Here is a 22206-nt window from a genome sequence, read left to right on the forward strand (position 1 = left end):
TTCAATCAGCCTCACCCCACATACCTACTGAGCCAGACTCTGCATTTTACCAAGACCCCCATGCCTTTTGAATGCATATGAAGTTTGAAAAGCTCTAGACTGCAATACAGGGAGGATTTTGGGGTTGAGGCGAGAGGTATCATGTACCCTCCTGCCACACCTATTTAGTGGAGAGTGCCCTGAGAATGTTTGCTGTAATTTTTACGGGAGATAGCAAAGTGTTCCTCAAATAAACCTCCTTCAAGGTTCTGATGCTTCAAGCCACTGCTGCACCCTCCAGGGCTGAGGAGCTAAGTCAATCATGATTTCAGACATTTAAAACGCAATATCCTTTTGCAGCAATGGGAAAGTATTGCACTTTATGCATTCCCAGAGCTCCAAGTGAATCCTGAAAGCCTCCTCCATACAGACCTGCGGTGGTGTGCACTTACCCACAGACGGCAGCAGAGCAGAGTGGTTCAGTGGCTCAACTCAAGCCAGAATGTCTGCCTTCAAAACTTGGCTAGGCCACCCAAGTGCCTAAGCCTCAACTCTCCAACTGTATAATGGGGATACTAGCAGGACTCAGGTGATGTGAGGACTGAATGAGATCATCCCTGCAGAGCATTGGGTGCCCATTATATAAAATTCAGCTGCTCTTTAAAGGCAGGCTGTCAGCCGGGCGTGGTGGCTCACACCTGTAATCCCAGCACTTTGGGAGGCCGCGGCAGGCAGATCACGAAGTCAGGAGTTCGAGACCAGCCGGACCAACATGGTGAAGCCCTGTCTCGACTAAAAATACAAAATTAGCTGAGCGTGGTGGCGTATGCCTGTAATCCCAGCTACTCAGGAGGCTGAGGCAGGAGAATTGCTTGAACCTGGGAGGCAGAGGCTGCAGTGAGCCAAGATCGCACCAGTGCACTCTGGCCTGGGTGACAGAGCAAGACTCCGTCTCAAAAAAAAAAAAAAAAAATAGGCAGGCTGTCTGACCCCAGAACCCCCCCTACACTACATGCTCACTTAGGGTCTCCACAATTTTGCACAACCATAAAGCTACCCAAACTCATTACTACATGTGTAGGTCCACCTGCAAGAAAACCATTCTGTATTTTCACAAGGAGGAGAACATTCCATTTAAAATTACAGAGGTCTGTAGTTGTAAGGGTGCTTGGAGGTAACATAAGCACTTTATAATGAGAAAACTAAGGCTGAGAAAAGCTAGAGTGCTCACCCACAGCAAGAGTTCATTCTTTGCACCAAAGTATACTAACTAGGAAGACCACAGGCAAGTGTCTTTTAGTGCTGTGGTTTCTGCCCTGCACACGGGCACTGTGGCTGCACAGGCAATGGCTGAACCAGGGAAGACTGGCCCTTCTGGGCTGATTGTGCCATCTGTCAGTCCCCCAGGCTGTGCCAAGCAGTGGGAGTGCTCCTAGCACCCTGGAATTAAATGAAGAAGAAGCTGCCAGGAACCCTCTGTTTCTGAACATGAAAGCCCTTCATTAGCTTCTGCCTCTGGTCTTTAAATCCAAGCAAACTATCTGGATACCATGGCTTGAGATGATGATAATAGGCATCTGTGCGAGGGCTGACAGAGAGAAAGAGAGGGAGGGATAAGACTCTCCAAGAGTTCATACTCCTTGGGACCCAAATCAAAAAGGAGAAAAGTTGAGAGAAGATTTACCTTCAGAAGAAAAATTAATTACAAGCAGGAATTGGGGTCAGGGCAGGTGGAAAGGGAGGATATGAGGCTGTTAAAGTGAATCAATCAAGTGATCCTTTAAAAGTGCTGAGAGAGCAATGGGGGTGGGTGGGTGTGTGTGTGTGTGTGTGTGTGTGTGTGTGAGACAGATGGAAGGAATCTTATTCTTGCTCAGCAATCCCATCTGGCCTCCTGGTAAGAGAAAACTAGCTCTGAGACAGCAGTAGTGAAAGAGATGTAAGAATGCAAGCAATGATTTGCCCCCACAAATCCTAGTAAACAGTCACTGTTCTTTCATTGATTCATTCAACAAATGTGTACTAAGCATGTCCCACGTAGCAGGAGCTAATGTTGTTTGGTGTGGGGATAACAAGGTGTATCAGTTAACAAGGGATATCAGTCCTTTTCTGACTGTACTGAAGCATCTGATTCCTTGGGAAATGAAAACTATACCAGTTTACTGTATCTTCTTGTTTACAAGTCAAATGTAGAGAGAGGCAATGTTTTGGGAGCAGGGACAAGGGGCATCTACCTAGCCTGGGTAGGAAGGGAGAGAAGGCTTCCAGTAGGAGATGTCATTGTGGAATGAGAGGCCTCTGTCTTTACACAATGGCCCATAAATCTATCTATTCATCCATCCACCTATCCAACCACCCAACTATCCATCCATCCATGCATCTATCCATCCATCCATCTGTCCATCCATCCATCCATCCATCCATCCATCCATCCATCCATCCATGCACCCATCCATGCATCCATGCACCCATCCATGCATCCATCCATCCATGCATCCATCTATCCATCCACGCATCCATGTATCCATCATCCATCCATGCATCCATCCATCCATCCATCCATCCATCCATCCATCCATCCATCTATCCATCCATCCATCCATTCATCTATCCATCCATCCATCCATCCATTCATCCAACCATCCATCCATCCATCCATCCATCCAACCATTCATCCATCCATCCATCCATCCATCCATCCGTCTATGCATCCATCCATCCATCCATCCATCCATCCATCCACACATCCATCCATCCACCCACCCATTCATCTACCCATCCATGCATCCATTCACCCATTCACCCATTCATCCAACCATCCATTCATCCATCCATTCATGCGTCCATCCATGCAGCCATCCATCCATGCATCGATGTATACATCATCCATCCATCCATGCATCCATGTATCCATCATCCATCCATTCATCCATCCATCCATGCATCCGTTCATCCACCCATCCATCCATGTACCTATCATGCATCCATCTATCCATCCATCTATCCATCCATCCATCTATCCATCCATCCATCCATCCAAGCATCCATCCATCCATCCATCCATCCATCCATCCACCCACCCACCCATCCATCCACGCATCCATCCATCCATCTTCATTCTTTTTAAGCAGCAGCTTCTGTTGATGTTTTACAGTTCTGTACTTCCATCAGCAGAGAAATCAAAGAACTGGGTGATGTCGATCCTGTAAATAACCAGCATCTCTGGGAAGATGCCAGAGAGCATGTTTCTATTTAGAAGGAAAAGAAGGCTCAGTAAAGTAAAACTCCATGCTCTAAGTTCCATGCAGGGTCAAGAAGAGCTGCTCTTCTACCTTGCTCAGCCATGGCATATCAGTCTACTCTGGAATTCACTCACAGAGGCACTGTTTTGTTTTTAAAATTGTTTGTTTTGTTTTGATTTTACTCACATCCCCTGCAGTCATACAAAGGGTAAATACAATGCTGCTCCTATGTAATTTTCCTCAAGGCCAGCCTTAAATATAAGACTGCAAAAAGGATTGCCGGTTGGTGGGAGAAAAATCCTGGCAGAATTAACAAATTAAGTGATGACACAAATCTGCCTTTGTACTCCCACAGTCTGGAATGAAAAAAAAAAATATTTCTGAAATGCAGAAAATGGGGGGGGGGGGGCGCAGAAACCTGGCACATAACCTGGGATGTTAAACAGAGAGCGCAGGGAAAGTGTGTTTCACATGTGCATTGTTTTCATAATCGTTCACACTTGCCAAAGTTTGGTTTGCATCAGAGGATGATTATACAATCCACAGTTTATGTTTTCTTCTGAAATACACCGTGCAGGGCAAAGGGAAGAGTGCAGGACTGATGGACTCTAGGGAACCCCATCCATCACTTTGCCCGTGGGCATAGCTAACTGCTAGCATTAGGGTGACTCCTTATAAGAGTCACATGTCCACAACTTCCTGGAGGTGCTCATACAATGTTTCCAGGTAGCCTCTGTAGTAACTGTGAAAGGCCGCATCTCCTAATGGTGCATGGCCCATTTGCAGTGTCAGGGGCACTGAAGAGAGATCTTAATGGCATCATCTAAAAATCATCCTTAACCATGAACATAAGACTCTCTTCTGGGGTCACGGGAAGAGGATTCCAAGCAGATGTGCACCAGTCACTTCTGATTATTAGAACAGTAGTGTTGCTGCTGCTGGTGGCAGCCAAGGCTGACACCTACCAGGCACTGTACCGAGGACTTTGCATACATCCTCATATTTATTTCTTGGACAGGTGGCGAGACTTACCTAGACACACAACACAGCCAGTCATGAGTGAAGCCGGGACCTGAAACCAATACAAGCCTGAGCATTTCTATTAACAGGGAGCTCATTAGCACCCAAGGTGCTCCACAGCTACCTTTAAAGAGCTGCAGAGAGATTTTGGCTCATTATGAAAATAAATTTCTGAGTACTCCCATGCTATGAGAGTTGGAAGTGAGCTCTGTTCTGGAAAAAGACAATTACAGTGCTGTCTTTGGAATCACAGATGTCAAAATGAGATTTTAAAAAAGAAACAAAAAAAAGGCTGCTTAGAGAGCAAGTCCAGTAGGAATCAACCCTTTTGTCTGTTTACCACAGAAGTCTCTGTGAAAATCAAATCTCAAGCCCAATAGATTTTTTTTTTTACAAAATAGACTTGTAGCTGCTTTGCTTTCAGCAAGGACAAGAGTCCATGCTCCAAGCCCCCATGGCTCAGGTGCTCTCCTTTCTCCCTTTGGCACTCCAAGAAGTACAGTTAGAAAAACACTGATAGGAGTCCTACTCCTCACTGCAGAGATTTAAAAAAAAAAAAAAAAAAAAAAAAAAAATCAGACCCCAAATCAGAGAGCTGGGTCCTAGCAAATCCCGATTGGTCCTTATGACAGATATGCTAGACCCTTCACACATCAGCTGCCAGGACCTGGACAGCATTTCTCTTTATGGTTTAATTTATGCTCCAAGGACTACCAGTTGCATGTACTTTGATGACATTGTTAATAACTATAGCTAATTCTTTTCAACAACTAAGAAAGATCAAGCATTGTTAATACCAGTTAAACATATAACAGGTATAAATGTATTTAAACTGTAGGAGATAGATACTATTTTATTATTTCCCCATTTCACAGATGAGGAAACTGAGGTACAGAGAGATTAAATAACGTGTCCAGTATGCAAAGGAACTAGGACAAACCCAGATTGGCCCATGTCAAGCTTGTGTATTTTCAAGCACGCCACACACCGCCTCTCGTGCAAAAATAAGATGATGTTAGAGAAGAACAATTATCATTATCCCACCTTCCAGAGATACCCACTGTGAACAGGCATATAATCTTGTTGGCAATATTTGTTGAAATTTCCAATGGACAGGAGCCTCTTGCTGAGAATTTCATTTCTGGCTCAGATAAAGTCATTTCCTCTCATGGGTATTGCAATGAGAGCATCTGCGATCTATTTTATTTCTTCAGGAGATAATACGCATGAAAGAACTTTAAAAGCAAAACAAAGCAATAACCCGTATCATGTCGCCATCCCATTACTTAGCACTCTCTCTTCAAAACAGTGTGCTTTTGAGGCCACCATACTAACTGCAATGCATCTGCCTGGACTTAGCAGAAGGAATGCTCTGCTGGACATTTCCTCTACCCAGATATCAAAAGAGGTTGGCAATGCAAGATTTGTCCAACCAAATTCCTCACTCAGTGAGACTTAGTCTAGTCCTATGACAGATGAGTTTCAAAATGGAGGGAGCGCCAGACTCCCCTGGGCTGCTTGTTCAGGTGCAGACTCCTGGGCTCCACTCTGTTTCTAAGAATTCTATTCCAGCAGCTTTTGAGTCATCCCCAAATCTACATTAACAAATGAGTAAGATGACCCATCAAGCACAATTTAGAAAGTACTGGTTGGGCACTGTCCCTAAGAGCCCAGGAGCCCAAGGTGGCAAAGAGCTTAGCCCTTTATTTTGTGGTTATTCAAGAGACAACTCAAAACTTATTTTGTTTCGTTTTTCTTTTTCTTTTCTTTCTTTTTGTTTGGCAGCACCACGCTGAGCCACCAAGATAACACTCCAGTACTCCTTTATTCATTCAGAAAATTTATGAGTCGTGTCATTATGGTTAGTCTGGTGACTAACAGATGACGGCAGGCAAGCATTTACAACTTTTGGCCATAACTTTTATACAGGAGAATTTAAAGCATGAAGTATTGTCAAGAGTTGCAACAAACATTTGTTGAATGCTTACTGTGAAGCAGGTGTTTTCTAAGAACTTTACAGAGAGTCATTTAATCTTCACCAGCCCGTGGCATAGGAACTATTCCTATCTCATTTTACAGATGTGGCAACTGAGGTACAGAGAGGTTAAGTAACTTGCCCAGGATCACACAGCTAGGTAGAGGTACAGCATGATTTGACTCACTCATCTGACTTTGGAGCCAACGCTCTCGACCCTGTTGACCACTAAGCACATGGCTATTTCCTTACCTTGGCTTATGCAGCCCTGCCTGCCTGATCCACTACATACTTCTCTAGGCACCCCTGAAATCTCTCCTCTTCCTTCCAACCAGCCATAGGAATCACCATGGGCAGGCCTAAATATGCAGCATCCTCTTCTTTCTTTACCCTCAGGGCTGTATTTAGGCTTTCCTTTTCCATGAAAGTTCTTCTACCCTGCAATGGACTGGATGTTTTTGTCCTCCTAAATTCTTCTGTTCAGGCCCTAGTCTCCAATGTGATGGTATTAGGAGGCGGGGCTCTTGGGATCTGGTTAGATCATGAGGGTGGAGCCCTCATTAATGAGATTAGTGCCATTATGAAAAAGGCCCAAGGGAGCTCAAGCATCCATTACACCCTATGAGGACATAGAGAGAAGACGGCTGTCCACAAACCAGGATGCGAGCCCTCACCAAACACCAAATCTGTCAGTGCCTTGGTCTTAGACTTCCCCACTCCAGAACTGAGAAAAATAAGTGTTGCTGTTTATAAGCCACCCAGTTAGTAGTATTTGAATGGATTAAGATACTGGCACTCTGAGAAGATTAAATAGAAAAATAAAGCAGAGAATACATCCATCTAAAGGGACACTCAGTATAGGCTCTGAGTGCCAGTAGTGATGAGAAATGGAGAGGATGCAGCAGCCAGGTCTTGAATCAAGGCGGCCAGCACTGTCACCACTGAACTACACTCAACTTTCCCTTAACAGCATCTGACTGGCCAGTGGCCTCCATTCCAGGGAACTGGGAATAGCCCCAGCTTGGATTTTAAAGTCAGACAAGTGGCAGACACCCACCGTGTTCTGCATCAGGGCCATCTGCTCCCTGTCATCCAACAGCTTCACTCAGTGGCCCACCAGACTGCCTGCCCTGCTGCCTGGGGACCGACAACAACGTGAATATGTGGTTTGAGCATCAAAAAGCAGGCACTACCCAGGGCTCAACAGGACAAGGTCTACAGACATGCAGCAGATGATGGTGATGGGCTTGCACAGGCTCAGGAACAAATATACAGCTACCAGCAGGATCCTGCTATAGTTAACCTGTCATTGGCTAAAATGTTCAAAACAGCCAAAGGAAAACACAGATCATGGAAACCTCCTCACCACAATCACCTACTCCTCCAACAGTGTCCAATCCATCTTTGAAGCATTCTCTCGTAGCTCTCTATGTGATTCGAGAAGGCAACGGGATGGCCTCTCTCCCTCCTCTCTCCAAATAAACAAAATTCTTGGGTCTCTTCTCCTCACCTCCCTCTCAGAGGTCAGTAAACATCACAGGCTTTATTGCTAGATCCCAAAACAGCAGGAGAGGCAAACAACCCTTCACTTGACAACAGACAGCAGCAGCCAAGATGGTCTTCAGACCCTGCATATTTAAATCCCATGGAGAATCTGAGACACTAACTTTTTGCCTCTCCACCCTTATCCCACCAAAATGAAGGGCATGGATAATAGAAATAAGTAACTCAGGTACACGTAAATGATGCCTTTCCAGTGGAGTAAGAGACTGTATTTTAATTTGAAATTAACCTGGAACTCTGTGGTGCTATAGAACACTGAATACTTGTAATGTAACCTACCTCAGTCCTTTGCCTTCCAATCACTGATTCTAGAACACCCAACGGCCTTTCAGCCCTAAGACATTCCCCACATTTTATGTGACTCCTCTTGTAGTGATCTGAGAAAAGGACATGGCATTAACCACGTCAAAAGCTAAAGTTTCTGAAGAGGGGTATGCAGTTACCTTTTGACTTTAAAGATTCTCTACCCCCATCTCCTCCCACTCTAAACCTTTAGAAAACTAATATTCAAGTGTTACTAGCGAAAGTCTCTCTGGTCACATGTCTACATTATATGAATGCACCATATTCTCTTTTTTTTAATTATTATTTTCTCATCTGTCTCAAGATTTTTTTAAAAAGTCATTTGGCGACTGCAAACTAGCTATGTTGCAGATAAAAGTGCAAGTCTGCATTAAAAAATAAAAATAAAGACTGCACACCCTAACTTGGATCAGCAAGATTTGTCTGGATGTGCCAGGAGAAAATTTTTTTTGATGTTCTATGATTTTGCAGCCATTTAAATTTTATTAGCAATTACCAAGCGTGTTACCACTGACTATATTTTGCAGTTACAGCCAAGTCCTGGCAATGAGAGCATGCCAGAATGACAGGGACCTGACCACACTCATTCCAGAAACACAGAAACATGACCCCTGCCCCCCAGCTCAGAGCTATTTCATTAAGATTCTCCCTTCGCAGGCAGAGAAAAGGCAGCACACACTGCTGATGATAATGAAGCTCTCTGGAAGTGGGGAAGAAGACTGGCGAGATGGAATGAAGCTGATATTTGTGCAAAAGAATTGGTTTAAAAGATGACTTTAAGACGACTCCATGCCACTCACTTCTCAGCTGGTGACAATATTGGCATTTAAATTGGTAGTTTCCAAGAAAGCAGTGGCAGGTCTCAAACAACAGCTGCTGTCACCTAGGAAGGACCAAGGGAGCTGGAAGGGGCCTGGTGGGATTCTTGCAGATGCCGTCCAAGTTTCCCTGTCACCACCAGAATAGGATCAGAATGGTAACAGCAGGGATATGTGATGGGAGATTTAACTAAATAATGAAACAAACTTTCTAAGAACTGGGAGATTTAGTCACTTCAGAAAATGAAACAGTCACTCTTCTCCTGGGAGTTACTCAATTGGATAAGTTCTTCTCAGTTTTTCTCTAGGCTCCAGGAAGCCTTATCCCGATAGACTTGACTCAACTTCTTCCCAACCAGAGTCTTGGGTCTTCTGTCCCAGCTTCAAGGGAGGGAGCCCCAGGACCTCAGGTAGATAGTCTGATGCTTCTCACCTCCTGGGCAGTGGTTGGGGGTGTCAATGGGAACTCGACAGCATTGTAGTTGGAGTGGGGCTCCCCATCCTAGGCTGTCCCCCAGCCCACTCCTCAGAACCAGACTATGACAAGCTCCCCGGGTTCCATCTCCTGAAAATGGTTCAGGGAAAGGAAGGGGCTAAGTTTGACTTATGTGCTGTCAACCTGAACATCCACAGTATTTCTGAAACAGAACTGTCACCTATTAGAAAGGAGAACCTATGGAGCATCACCCAGCTCATCTTTGACACCTGAAGGAGCCTAGATCAAAAACTCTCTGGCAACCCTGGAGGCTCTCCCTTTCAGGGCACAATGCATCCCCAAGGAAGGCAGAAGATGGAAAGCATACCACATTAAGTGCCTGCTATGCAGCAGGCGCCAGCACCTTCATATGTATTCTCACCCTGCCCCTTTTCACATCTGCTCCCATTTCCCAGATGAAGGAACTGAGATTCCAAGAAGAGAAGTGACTAGCTAGGGGCAGAGCTGGGACCTCCACACTGCCAGGAGTACAGCTAACATTGATGGAGTGCTTCCTCTGTGCCCGCTGCTGTTTGAAGCATTTTCAAGGTTTCAGCTCATTTAATCCTCACAAAAATGCCAGGGGAGTTATGAGGAAACTGAGGCCAAGTACCTTGCCCAGGTCGCACAGCTCCCAGATGATGGAGCCAGGATTCAATACTGGCAGTGCTGGCTGCAGAGCCAGGTCCTTCTCACTCTGCACCCTGTCTGCTATCCTCTAAGCACAGCACCCAAAGGAAAACATAACACACACATGGTGCATTGATCTGTTTGGAAATGTTCAGCACCGTTGGCTGAAACATCATATGCTAACAATCAGAGAAAATTAGTGCATTTCATTGAATCCAAGATGCCACTGAGTGCAAAGCACGCCACTATTTTGTGCACAACTAAGAAAGAAACAACTCTGCCAATTAAATTAGACACTGTTTTCTTAGTCCATTGAAAAATGTGGGGAAAAAAAATGTGTGTCTCAGAATTTTAAAAACACTGGAGGCCTTAGAATGATCAAGACGGGGAAATACATGATAGATGCAGAATGGACATGGTTCTCCATGAGTGCAAAAAGTAACCTAATATCTGATTTCTCAAGAAAACCTGATAATCCTAATTTTTATGTGCAAGCTCTTGCTTTATAAACACTGGCAACTAATTCTTGTTTTTCGTGTCCTTGTGCAGGACAAACAAAACCTGACTGCAGTCCAAACTGGCTGGGACCCTCAGTTGGAACCCTCCCAGGTTCCAAGCGGGGCTGGACAGCAGAGAGCTGGTGACACTGTGCTTAGTCCACAGCAGCCCCCTCCAGCCCCAGAGCTACTAAAAGCACAGAACTTTCACAGACTGCTATACACACTAACTAGCATTTAGAGTATCTTCACATTATGGAAGTGGCCAAAGGAAGGCATCAGATTACAGAAGAAAAAAGAGTACATCCAGCTGACTTTAAAAATATATGTATTTATTTATTTTCTCATTTGAATCAACCTTCTTAGGCATTCAAATCATCCCTGTTTTATTGACACACTTGGTTCTGTTCCATAACCACTATGCTACAAAGGCAGAGGTAAAACAATTAATAGCGATATTCCCCAAGTGAATGCAGTGAGCATCCACACAGCATGGGGACCGCCAGGCAGCTGAGTTTGCAAAGGCCTCCTCCGGTGGTAGCTGCTGGTCACTGGGAGCTTCACCTCCTCAATATTTACCCAGTGTAGCAGGTTGAACAGTGCCCTGGGATCTGTGAATGTGACCTTATATTTGGAAATTGGGTCTTTGCTGATATAATGAAGTTAAGATAAAGTCATACTAGATTAGGGTGGGTCTTAAACCAATGATCAGTGTCCTTAAAAAAGAAATTTGGACAAAAAAGCAAAGAGACACAGGGACAGAACCATGGATGACAGAGGCAGAGAACGGAGTAATGCATCTACAAGCCGAAGAACACAATGATGGACAGTGTATTAGTCTGTTCTTATGCTGCTAATAAAGACATACCTGAAACTAGGTAATTTATAAAGAAAAAGAGGTTTAATGGACTCACAGTTCCGCATGGCTGGGGAGGCCTCACAATCATGGCAGAAGGCAAAGAAGGAGCAAAGCCACGTTTTACATGGCGGCATGCAACAGAGCTTGTACAGGGGAACCCCATTTATAAAACCATCAGATCAGACTGGATAAAGAAAATGTGGCACATATACACCATGGAATACTATGCAGCCATAAAAAAGAATGAGTTCACGTCCTTTGCAGGGGCATGGATGAAGCTGGAAACCATCATTCTCAGCAAACTAACACAGGAACAGAAAATCAAACACCACATGTTCTCACTCATAAGTGGGAGTTGAACAATGGGTACACATGGACACAGGGAAGGGAACATCACACACTGGGGCCTGTTGGGGGTGGGGGCCGAGGGGAGGGAGAGCATCAGGACAAATACCTAATGCATGTGGGATTTAAAACCTAGATGACGGGTTGATGGGTGCAGGAAACCACCATGGCACATGTATACCTATGTAACAAACTTGCACTTTCTGCACATGTATCCCAGAACTTAAAATTTAAAAAGAACTTACCATGTAACCAAAAACCACCTGTTCCTCAAAAACTACTGAAATAAATTTTTTTTTTAATGAAACAAACAAACAAAAAACCTATCAGATCTCATGAGACTTATTCACTCTCACGAGAACAGTACAGGAAAAACCCACCCCCATGATTCAATTACCTCCCACCAGGTCCCGCCCATGACCACGTGGGGACTATTACAATTCAAAGTGAGACTTGGGTGGGGACACAGAGCTAAACCATATCAGAAAGCAAATCAGTAGAAGTGAGGACAAGGCAAGGAAGGATCCTCCCCTAGAACCTTCAGAGAAACCATGGCCAGGTCGACAGCTTGCTTTAGACACCTAGCCTCTAGAACTGTGAAAGAATAAGTATCTGTTGTTCTAAGCTACCCAGTTTGTGGTATTCTGTTACAGCAGCCCTAGGAAACTAATAAAACTGGAAAGATTTGGAGCACTTTGTACTTCTCCACTTAGTGTAAAATCACCAACATCTTCAAAAATCTATCAGGGGCCTTTAAGAAAAGTTTGCATACAGTCAAATGCATGTTATGTGTAGCCTGACAACCTGGAAACGTCCGTATGTAGGTGGGTGCCTATCAGATGCCCACCTGAAACTTCATGCTGTGATTCCAACATCTGAACTGAAAGTCTGTCCTCACCACAGGCCACGAGGCACAAAGAGCACATCTAGAGTGGCAAGAAGGAATCAGGAAGACAGTAATTTTTGCAAGTTCTAGGCCTACAATGCTGAAGGCCACAGGGAGTGGTGCTGACTTCAGCTCAGTGTGGTGAAGGTGGAAGAGACTACATACTCATGGAGGCTGAGAAGCCTGGGCGCTGAAGCAAAATATCGTCATTAAAATCCACTTAGGTGTTTAATTGTGCAGGGCTCCAGCAGAGCTGAGAACAGCCTAAGGCAGCCACTCTGAGGGTGGGCGCCTACTGCAGGTCCATTAAGACACAGGTCCCCATCTGAATGCAGAGGAGGTACCTCCAAGCTTCCTTCCCCGCAACCTCAAGAGCCTGGCTCACCTCAGCCCCTCAAATGTTTGTTTCCTTCCCTTTTGTACCAGTTTGGGTGTCTGGCTGGCTCCCTGGAGCTCTAAGCTAAAAGCAATTTCATGCAAGCTCATGAATGTGTGTTCAAGACTGGACAGTGAAAAGCAGATGTTGACCTAGCAGATGATGGTGTTTCCATGGCACAGGCTCTCGAACTAAGAGCAAGAAAAGATCGGGTGTGGGAAGGGGAAGTGCAGGAGGGAGGTGTTGGGAACAGGGCAGTAATAACTCCCAGCATTGCGCTGGCCAGGAAATGTCACCAGCATACATGTGTTTGAGGGAATAGGGTCAGCTAGCATTCACTGAATGCTTAACTCATACCAGGTACCAGCTACAAGCCTCACATTAGCTCATGTCAGACTCACAGAGCTGATCTTCACCTTGTCTGCACCAGGAAACAATACCTATTGTTTAAATCCAGTCCTTTCTAACTGGCTTAGGGCCTGGACACAGCGCTTACTAGATGTTTGAAATATCACCCCCGAAATATCACACCTCTGGGATAGGCACTGCTATTACCTCCATTTTACAGATGAGAAAACAGGTGCATGGTAAGCCCCAGGGCTGCACACGTCATAAATGGAAGCTGTGGGGAGAACTCAGTACTGTCTGGGCCCAAAGCTCCTGTTCTTAACCATAGGATTTATGGTTTTGAATTTAAGACTAAAGAAATTCAGTGAAGTGAGGATCATGCCAGGAATTAGGTGAGTCATTTAAAAACCAAATACAAACAGAATGACTCAATGAGAAAAGAGGCAACGCTAATATACATAGGTCTTGGATTTCCTCCATACCATAAGCGCTGTGAAAGAGCATGTCTTTTCATTCCGAAGTGTTTGATGGACAGATCTTTAAACCACGATGATATTCTCTAGACCCTTTGGAGTGCCAGTTATGTTTTCTGAGGCTCAGCTCCTTCAGAAGGCCTTTGGAATTCAGCCCTTAGCTAGCAGTGGCTTGCCAAGAACCAAGATGCGAAAAAAAAACCGGACACCTCACTCATATGAGAAAGCAGTGGGCCTCCAGAAGGAACAGAGGGTGTGACTCTTCCCGAGAGGCCGGGCAGTAGGGGGGTTAAGAAAAGGTCCACGTGGACTGGGCAGAGGCCGGCTTCTGGTGATGGTGGTCACTCCTTGGCTTGCGGGTGCCTCCCTCCAGTCTCTGCCTCTGTTGTCACATGGTCTTCTTCCCTCATATCTTCATATTATCTTCTTATAATGACAACATTCACATTGGATTAAGGGCCCACCCTACTCCAGTACAACCTCATCTTAACTAATTACATCCACAAGGACCCCCATTTCCAAGTAAGGTCACATTCTAAGATACGGGGGTTCAGATTTCAACATATCCTATATCCTTTTGGAAGACACAATTTGACCCATAACAGTGAGATTCTTACTTGCAAATTGTTAAAGGAAAAAATGAAAGCAGGATGTCTGCACATGTCAGTCTGTTAGACAGCTGCAGGAAGCTATCATTCACTATATAATAATTTTGGGGGTTTGTTTTGAGATAAGGTCTCACTCTGTCACTCAGGCTGGAGTGCAGTGGCACAATCTCAGCTCACTGTGACCTCCACCTCCCGGGTTCAAGTAAATCTTGTGCCTCAGTCTCCCGAGTAGCTGGGATTACAGGTTCCCGCCACCACATCTGGCTAATTTTTGTATTTTTAGTAGAGTCAGGATTTCACCATGTTGCCCAGGCTGATCTCAAATTCCTGGGCTCAAGGGATCTGCCCGTCTCAGCCTCCCAAAGTGCTGGGATTACAGGCCTAAGCCACCAAGCCCGGCCTATAATAATTTATTTTTTAAAACAAAGGAGATAGGTTGATAGTCGTGTTAGTTTGCTAGGGCTGCCATAACCAAGTACCACAAATTGGACAGCTTCAACCACAGAATTTATTGTCTCACAGTTCTGATGGCCAGGAGTCTGAAATCAAGGTGTTAGCAGGCTTGACTCCCTCTGGGGGCTGTGAGGCTGTGAGGGAAGGATCTGTTTCAGGCCCTCTCCTTGGACTGTAGATAGCTGTCTTCTTGCTACAAGTCTTCACATCGTCTCCCCTCTGTACATATTTCTGTGTCCAAATTTCCCCTTTCTATAAGGACACCAGTCATATTGGATTAGGACCCACCTAATGACTTCATTCTTACTTGGTTATCTTTTAAAACCCCATCTTTAAATAAAGTCACATTTTGAAATACTAGGGGTTAGGACTTCAACACAGGAAAATTGTGGGGGAAGGTTGGGCTACAATTCAACCCAAAATGATAGTGCTGTGCCAGTTCTGCTTTCTACACAGTGATGGGGAGACCTGAGCCCACTGCAGCTGCACACAGTGACTGACAGGCTGCCTCCCTAAGCCACAGCCCATCAGCCAACACATCCCCTTCTTTGAGAAACGACAGAACAGTCCAAGAGAAGAAGCCGCAAGCTCTATCCATCCTATGAAAGCTTCCTAGGCTGGGCGTGGTGGCTCACGCCTGTAATCCCAGCACTTTGGGAGGCCAAGGTGGGCGGATCACCAGGTCAGGAGTTCGAGACCATCCTGGGTAACACAGTGAAACCCTGTCTCTACTAAAAAAATACAAAAAACAATTAGCTGGGCGTGGTAGCGGGCACCTGTAGTCCCAGCTACTCGGGAGGCTGAGACAGGAGAATGGCGTGAACCCGGGAGGCGGAGCTTGCAGTGAGCCTAGATCGCGCCACTGCACTCCAGCCTGGGCGACACAGCGAGACTCCATCTCAAAAAAAGAAAAAAAGAAAGCTTCCTGATTTCCAGAGGCATTTTGTGTGTGGAGCCAGTATTAGGTGCCCTAGAGAAACAGCTGAATTCCTGGTAAAGCTTAGTAAAGGTAAAGGATAACTCAGAATCCAGCTTTTTCCCACATCTCTACTTGCCCTGTAGTGCGAGGTTAAAAGAAAATATAGGTGGCACCACCTAGAGGCAGAAGGCGAGGAAGATGCTAAAAAGGAAAGAGGAAGAGTGTGGAGCCTGAACAATCTCAACCCCAGCTTTCTTGCTCTTTTATATTTCTTGGGGATCATTTGCCCAAACTTGCCCTCTCAACCCTATCTCATGGATTTATGCCTTCGCACCAGAGCAATAATAACACATGTTCAAGAAATGGTCAGGAACAGTAAAAGCAAGTAAAATTCAAATCCCATTTTTGCACCTACTTTCCTATAGCTGGATTTGGAGATTCGTTCATATTTTATCATTTGACAAAGTCCTCAAATGTATCCCTCCTCCACACCTCCCCCCAACCAAACACACCCATCAAACATAAATGGCCAGGTCTGTAAACGCAAAGCCAAAGACATCAATCGGTGTAACTTTCCAAAGGAGAAAATGAACCGCCATGGGAAGAGGACCCCAAACATTCAGGATCCCCCCAACCACTTGGTTAGAACACAAACAGATGGCAGCTAACATCGACACAGAACTTAAGGCTCTTGACTCCCAGTCCCCTGTGGGTTCTGGAAATTTGGATTGCTGCTTTATTACAGAAGGCAACACCAATCAAAGGACAGTCTCTTCAAGGAAAACATTTCAGAAACTCCCGGGACTAACAGCCATGTAAATATTCATTTCCATAGGAAACCATTATCGATGTTTTTAGAATCTTTTTATAAAGCAGGTTCGACAGGATAATATGTCATGATAGCAGTAAGATTCCATTTCAGCAGGGTAACAGATAACTGGAGAAAAAGACTGAAAGCCCCCACTGGGGGTCTCTGACAGAAGAAGGTTATGGAGACTTATTTTCTGGGCCAACAGGCAAGCTCCACGGAATCGCTCTACTGCTCAATTTCCTCATCTGGAGATGACACCAGCCCTTTACTAATAAGGCTTCTGCAATGATCAAACGAATCAATAGAATGTAAAATGCCTGGGATAGTGTGGCCTAGAGGAAGCTCTAATAAACTCTCCTCATAATCAGGACTTGCATGGTGCTTCCTCGTTTTTCTAAAACATTATCTTTATTCCTTTTATTTTAAAGCTATTTGGATAAAACTATCTCTGAGGGCATTCCACTAACTAAGAACAGAAATACACTCAAAGTGTCCCCAAATGAGCCTCTTCTATAGATTCAAGAGGCAGAAAATCTAATGTCTTAACTCAGCTGGAAATTAATTTTAGTCCATCAATAGGTATCTCACAAAGAAATAAAACTAGTAAGTAGAGGTAAGGGAAAACAATCTCGCTAGATAATTTTTTTAAATTAAAAAAAAGTAACCGTTTTCAATTATTAAATTAACCAGAAAAATATTTTTTAAAGATGTTACCCAGGGCTGCCACGACTAAAATAAAGTCATAGTTTTCACACATTGCCAGCAAACTAGTGCAAAACTTTAGCAAAACAAGTGGGCAGTCAGTGTCAAGAGCCAAGACAAGGTGCCTTCCCTCTCACCCAGTAATTTTAATTCTGAGATTGAGCCTAAGCAAATTTCTCAAAACAGAGGGGAAGTCATGTCCACCCTCCTGTTCACAAGTGAGCACTGTTTCCCATAGTGGAAAACTGGAAAGAAGAGAAATGCCAAATTATGTGTAAATAAACCATATTATAGCAAGTTAATGGCACTAAAAATGACAAAGAGGAAAATGGGGGAAGATACAGAAAAAATGTTAACAGGTTGAAATTGAAATGTTACATGAAAAAATGTCAAAATATAAAACTGTACACCCCTGGCGATTACACTGGGGAAAAGCCTGAATGAGAACTTCCAGAATGCCAACAGTGGATCTGAGTACATACGCTTTTCCTCCTTCTCTGCCCTCAGTTTTTACAATATGTGGTCTTATTACCTTCACGATAAAAATTTTTTAAAAAATTCTTCCTGTCTGGTAAAAATCCTTCCTGTGCTGTGGATACAGAAGAGCTGCTCACTGCCTCATATCCCACCATGACACACCTCTGCAGGCTCTTTCTTGCCCTTTGGAAAGGGCAATAATTCTCTCTTTTTTAAGAAGCGTATTATCTTCCCAATGCCAAAGCTCCACAGGGCACTTGAAGTAATCACCTCTCTGAGGCGAGAACACTGCCACCTTCACTCGCCTCCCCTTCGGTACACAGTTGTTCCAAAGAATCAGAGAAAGGGCTTCGTAGCTCATGAGCAAGACACAGAACCAGTCTCCCTCCCTCCGGGAAGGCGGCAGGAACTCCACATCAGCCGTTCCAATCATCCTTGAAAAGGTGTTCAAGTTGGTCACCCTGGAGACCTCAGCCCCATCCACCCTGGCTCTGGCTGAAACCATTGTATATTTCCGTGATCTGGTTAAGCATAAGTTCCTTAAATGATCCTAAACATTTTGATCAGCAGAAGTAAAAGTGCGGAAGAGAGTGAAACAGAAGAGACTGAAACGCAGGGGGATGGTTAACTTACAGTGTGTCTACCTGACAGCATTAGGCAGCCTCCCAAAACAACTGTGAATCCTCAATACAGAATGTGGCCAAGGGCCTCTAACGTTAAGTAGAAAAAAGCAGGCAATTGAACCGTATTTCCCCATGACAACCACCAAATAAAATAGTTGGTACAGATTTAACCAATAATAGTTCATGTTTACAAGCCACTTACTGTATACAGGCACTGCGCTGCGTGCTTCATACAGGTTAAAACTTCACAACAGTGTTAAGTATCAGAAGCCTTTATTACCCCTGTTTTGGAGAGGAGGAAATTGAGGCACCAGGAGGTTAAAGAATTCTCTTTAATTCTCCCAAAGGCTAAAGTTTAGAACATTCTGGTAAGTTTCCCACGATCACACAGCCCCCTAAGAGGGAAGAAGGGCTCAGATTTTGACACAAATAGGCCTTCTCAAGGGCTCACACCCTCAAGTCCTAGGCTGGAAGGGAATATATAAGAAATTTTAAATGAAAGTAGAATTTGTTTTAGAAAAGGGACTTTTTCTCCTTCCCTCTACTATCTAAACTTTCTAATGTTCTGTTTTCACAATTTAAAGACAAAAAAGAAGGGCTACAGAGAGAGGTTAATATACGTTTGGGGCGCATAGTTTCTTAATTATGTTTTGCTCAAAAGACTACATAAATGCCACTCAAATCTCCACCACACTTGGGTGCTAAAGGTAGGAAGTCAGGAGAAAAAACGAATGGAGAATAGCCAAGAATGAGCCTGTTCCAAACCAAACCAAGCAGCTCCAGGTAGCTGCCAGCAACATCTTTTTAAAAAAATATTTGCTCTCCACCATGTCTTCCCATTTGAGCATGAATTCTGAAATCATGAGATTTTGTGACAGGACACAGAATGTCAGAGATTGCACTAGTATCACACAGCTGCTACTGACAAAGCTGGGAATACAATTTAGGAATTAACTCCTTAACCCTGCGTTCTTTCGGAAACATCATGTCCCAAATATTCCCAGGTCAGCTAACAACAATCTGCATGTGCCGATGGTCAAATATACACCATATCTCAAAAATGGTAACTTGGCACACTTGTATAGTGTTTAATAAATCCTTAAAACCAGACAGATGACAGAGCTCACACATACTATGCCATTTGCTCAGCTTACTAATGTTACAGCTCTAGTAATTCTGAGGCCATGTTAGAAACAGAGAAAAGCTAAACTAGACATAATAATTTTACAAAATAATTCTACAGGCCGGGCTTGGTGGCTCACACCTGTAACCTGTAATCCCAGCTCATTGGGAGGCGGAGGTAGGTGGACTGCTTGAGCTCAGGGGTTCAAGAGCAACCCGGGCAACATGGTGAAAAACCCTGTCTCTATAAAAAATAAAAATACATTAGCCAGGCGTGATGGCGCACTCCTGTGCTCCCAGCTACTAGGGGTGGGCAAAGTGGGAGAATCACTTGAGCCCAGGAGGTGGAGGCTGCAGTGAGCTATGATCATGCCATTGTATTTCAGCCTGGGCTGGAAGACAACAAACAAACAGTTCTGCAAAAATAAAAATTCACGCGTATAGTCATCATTTCAGAAAGGTCACGTGCAACAAGCAGTATGAAGTATTCTCCCCAAAAAACACACCTCAATTTTCCCATCCCAGAAACTTCTCTGAAGGGCAGGAGCAGGCACTGGGGATACGGGAACCCTTGGATGGGCAAAGGGCCAGTTTCAGAGGGGGCAGCTTGCTCCAGAGGTATGTGAACTCCAAAGCCAGTGCCCCTTTCCGTGCGTCAACAGACAGGGGCCCCAAGCTCTGGTCAGAGGTACCCCTTCCTGTGCGTCAACAGACAGGGGCCCCAAATTCTGGTCAGAGATATGTTAAAAACTCAAATGATTGGCTGGGCGCGGTGGCTCACGCCTGTAATCCCAGCACTTTGGGAGGCTGAGGTGGGCGGATCATGAGGTCAGGAGTTTGAGACCAGCCTGGCCAACATGGTAAAACCCCGTCTCTATTAAAAATACAAAAATTAGTCAGGCGCAGTGGTGGGCGCCTGTAATCCCAGCTACTCAGAAGGCTGAGGCAGGAGAATTGCTTGAACCTGGGAGGTGGGGGTTACAGTGAGCCAAGATCGCGCCACTGCACTCCAGCCCCGGGTGACACAGCAAGACTCCATTTCGGGGAGAAAAAAAAAAAAAAGAAGTTCAAATGATTAACCTGTCCTCAGCTGTTTCCTCAGCTGGCTTCCAGGGAGACAGCAGGCTCAGAGCCAGGACACACAGTTCTACTGTCAGACAGGCCACGTGGCCTGGTGCCCAAAGCACACGAAAGAGCCAGGAACCATCGTCTAGTCATGTGGTCTCAAGGCAATCCCCTGTGAGACAACACTGTGCCCACCACTTGTCAGTCATGTTTCCTACCTACCAGGGCACCCAGGAGGACAACCACACAGGGCACATGGCCAAGCTCACTCTGCAGAGACAAACTGAAGAGGAAGAGAAATACACCTCTGCAGGGCTGGGAGCAGGATCACTTGACACCACGGACCCTTTCAACTCACATCCCCGGTGCCTCTTTTCTCGTGGATGACCATCAACCCAACTCTCACACATGTTTCGGCAGCACAAAACAGGCAAAGGGCTGACAAGGAGGTGGGGTGGGGAGGATCACAAAACCATCGGATCCTGGTGGTGCCCATTAGGAGATGATGTCCCCAGCAAAGGCTCAAGCCATATCTATTGGCAGAGAAAAGGGGATGGGAAAGCACGTTACTATGTATTCAGTGCCAACTCCATGCTGGATACTTGGTGGGATGCTATGCCTCATTTAATCATCAAGAAAATTCCATGGTGCTCCGTCAGATGGTCACCAGCATGGACCCTGGAGTCAGGCAGCCCTGGGTTCCCACGTCCAATGTGCCACTTGCTGGTTTTAAGGTGCTGCAGCCATATAACCTCTGGGATGCTCAGTTGGCTTGTATATAAAATGAAGGCAAGGGCGGGACTCCAGGGTAGGGATTAGTAGAGCCTGATGGTAAAACCTTCTGCTCTCTCAAAGCCTTAGCTCCACCTCCACCAAGATCCCTGTGTCTACACAGATCACAGACACTGAGATGGAGATACAGCAGAGAAGCAGGACTGCTGGCAAGAGGCACAAAACCACCAGCTTGCAGCAAGCAGAGTGTGCAGGGTCTAAGCCAGCTCAGGACCGGCTCCCCTCTGCCCCAGGATGGCTGCCACCCCACCCCAGCAAAGGGCCAGGCCACTCACGGCACTCCTTCTCATCACTCTTGTCGAAGCAGTCAGGCAGCCCGTCACACTGCCAGGCGCCCGGGATGCACCGTCCATTGCTGCACATGAAGTTGCCTGGTATGTTGCACTCGTTGGTAAAGTTGTTCCCGGGGAGCAGCTGGCTCTCTGTTGGAGAGAGGGGACAGGTCAGATGGCACAGCAACAGTAGGGACTCAGCTGAAAGGTGTCTGGTTCGGTATAGGTGAGACTTCTGGTAGGTGACTCAACCTCTCTGACCTTCAGTTTCCTCATCTGTGAAATGGACTAATAATCTGCCCCAGTCCACCTCCGGAGATTCTGAGAGGACTAAATGGAGAAATACAGGGAACAAACATACTTAAATGTCGAGCACAAAATGGGTGTTCACTGACTTTTTTTCTTTCTCCATCAAAGACTGGTTGTAAAATCCAAATGTTCTTTTCTGGCCCATCAGCAGTGATTAAAAATTGAAATTCTAGACAGGAGTGAGCACTGGACTCCCAATGTCTCCAACAGTAGGAACTGCAAGACCTTTCCAGGCCTCAGACTCTGTAGCCCTTACAATCACAG

General features: G+C 45.2%; 1 protein-coding gene across 7 annotated transcripts in view; it reads right to left on the minus strand.

Annotated features, from left to right (window-relative positions):
* The window catches only part of LDLRAD3 (low density lipoprotein receptor class A domain containing 3), a 327921-nt gene that overhangs the window by 216700 nt on the left and 89015 nt on the right, over positions 1-22206 (minus strand). For all 7 annotated transcript variants that reach the window (XR_012423327.1, XR_012423328.1, XR_012423326.1 and 4 more), the window contains exon 2: positions 21637-21783. Coding sequence is in view for 4 of the 7 variants with exons in the window: in XM_074013956.1 (XP_073870057.1) it covers positions 21637-21783 (147 nt within the window). In the remaining 3 variants the exon portion in view is untranslated. The remainder of the gene's footprint in view (positions 1-21636; positions 21784-22206) is intronic.

The sequence above is a fragment of the Macaca fascicularis genome, chromosome 14 (genome assembly GCF_037993035.2).
Source record: "Macaca fascicularis isolate 582-1 chromosome 14, T2T-MFA8v1.1".
Classification (NCBI taxonomy): Eukaryota; Metazoa; Chordata; class Mammalia; order Primates; family Cercopithecidae; genus Macaca; species Macaca fascicularis.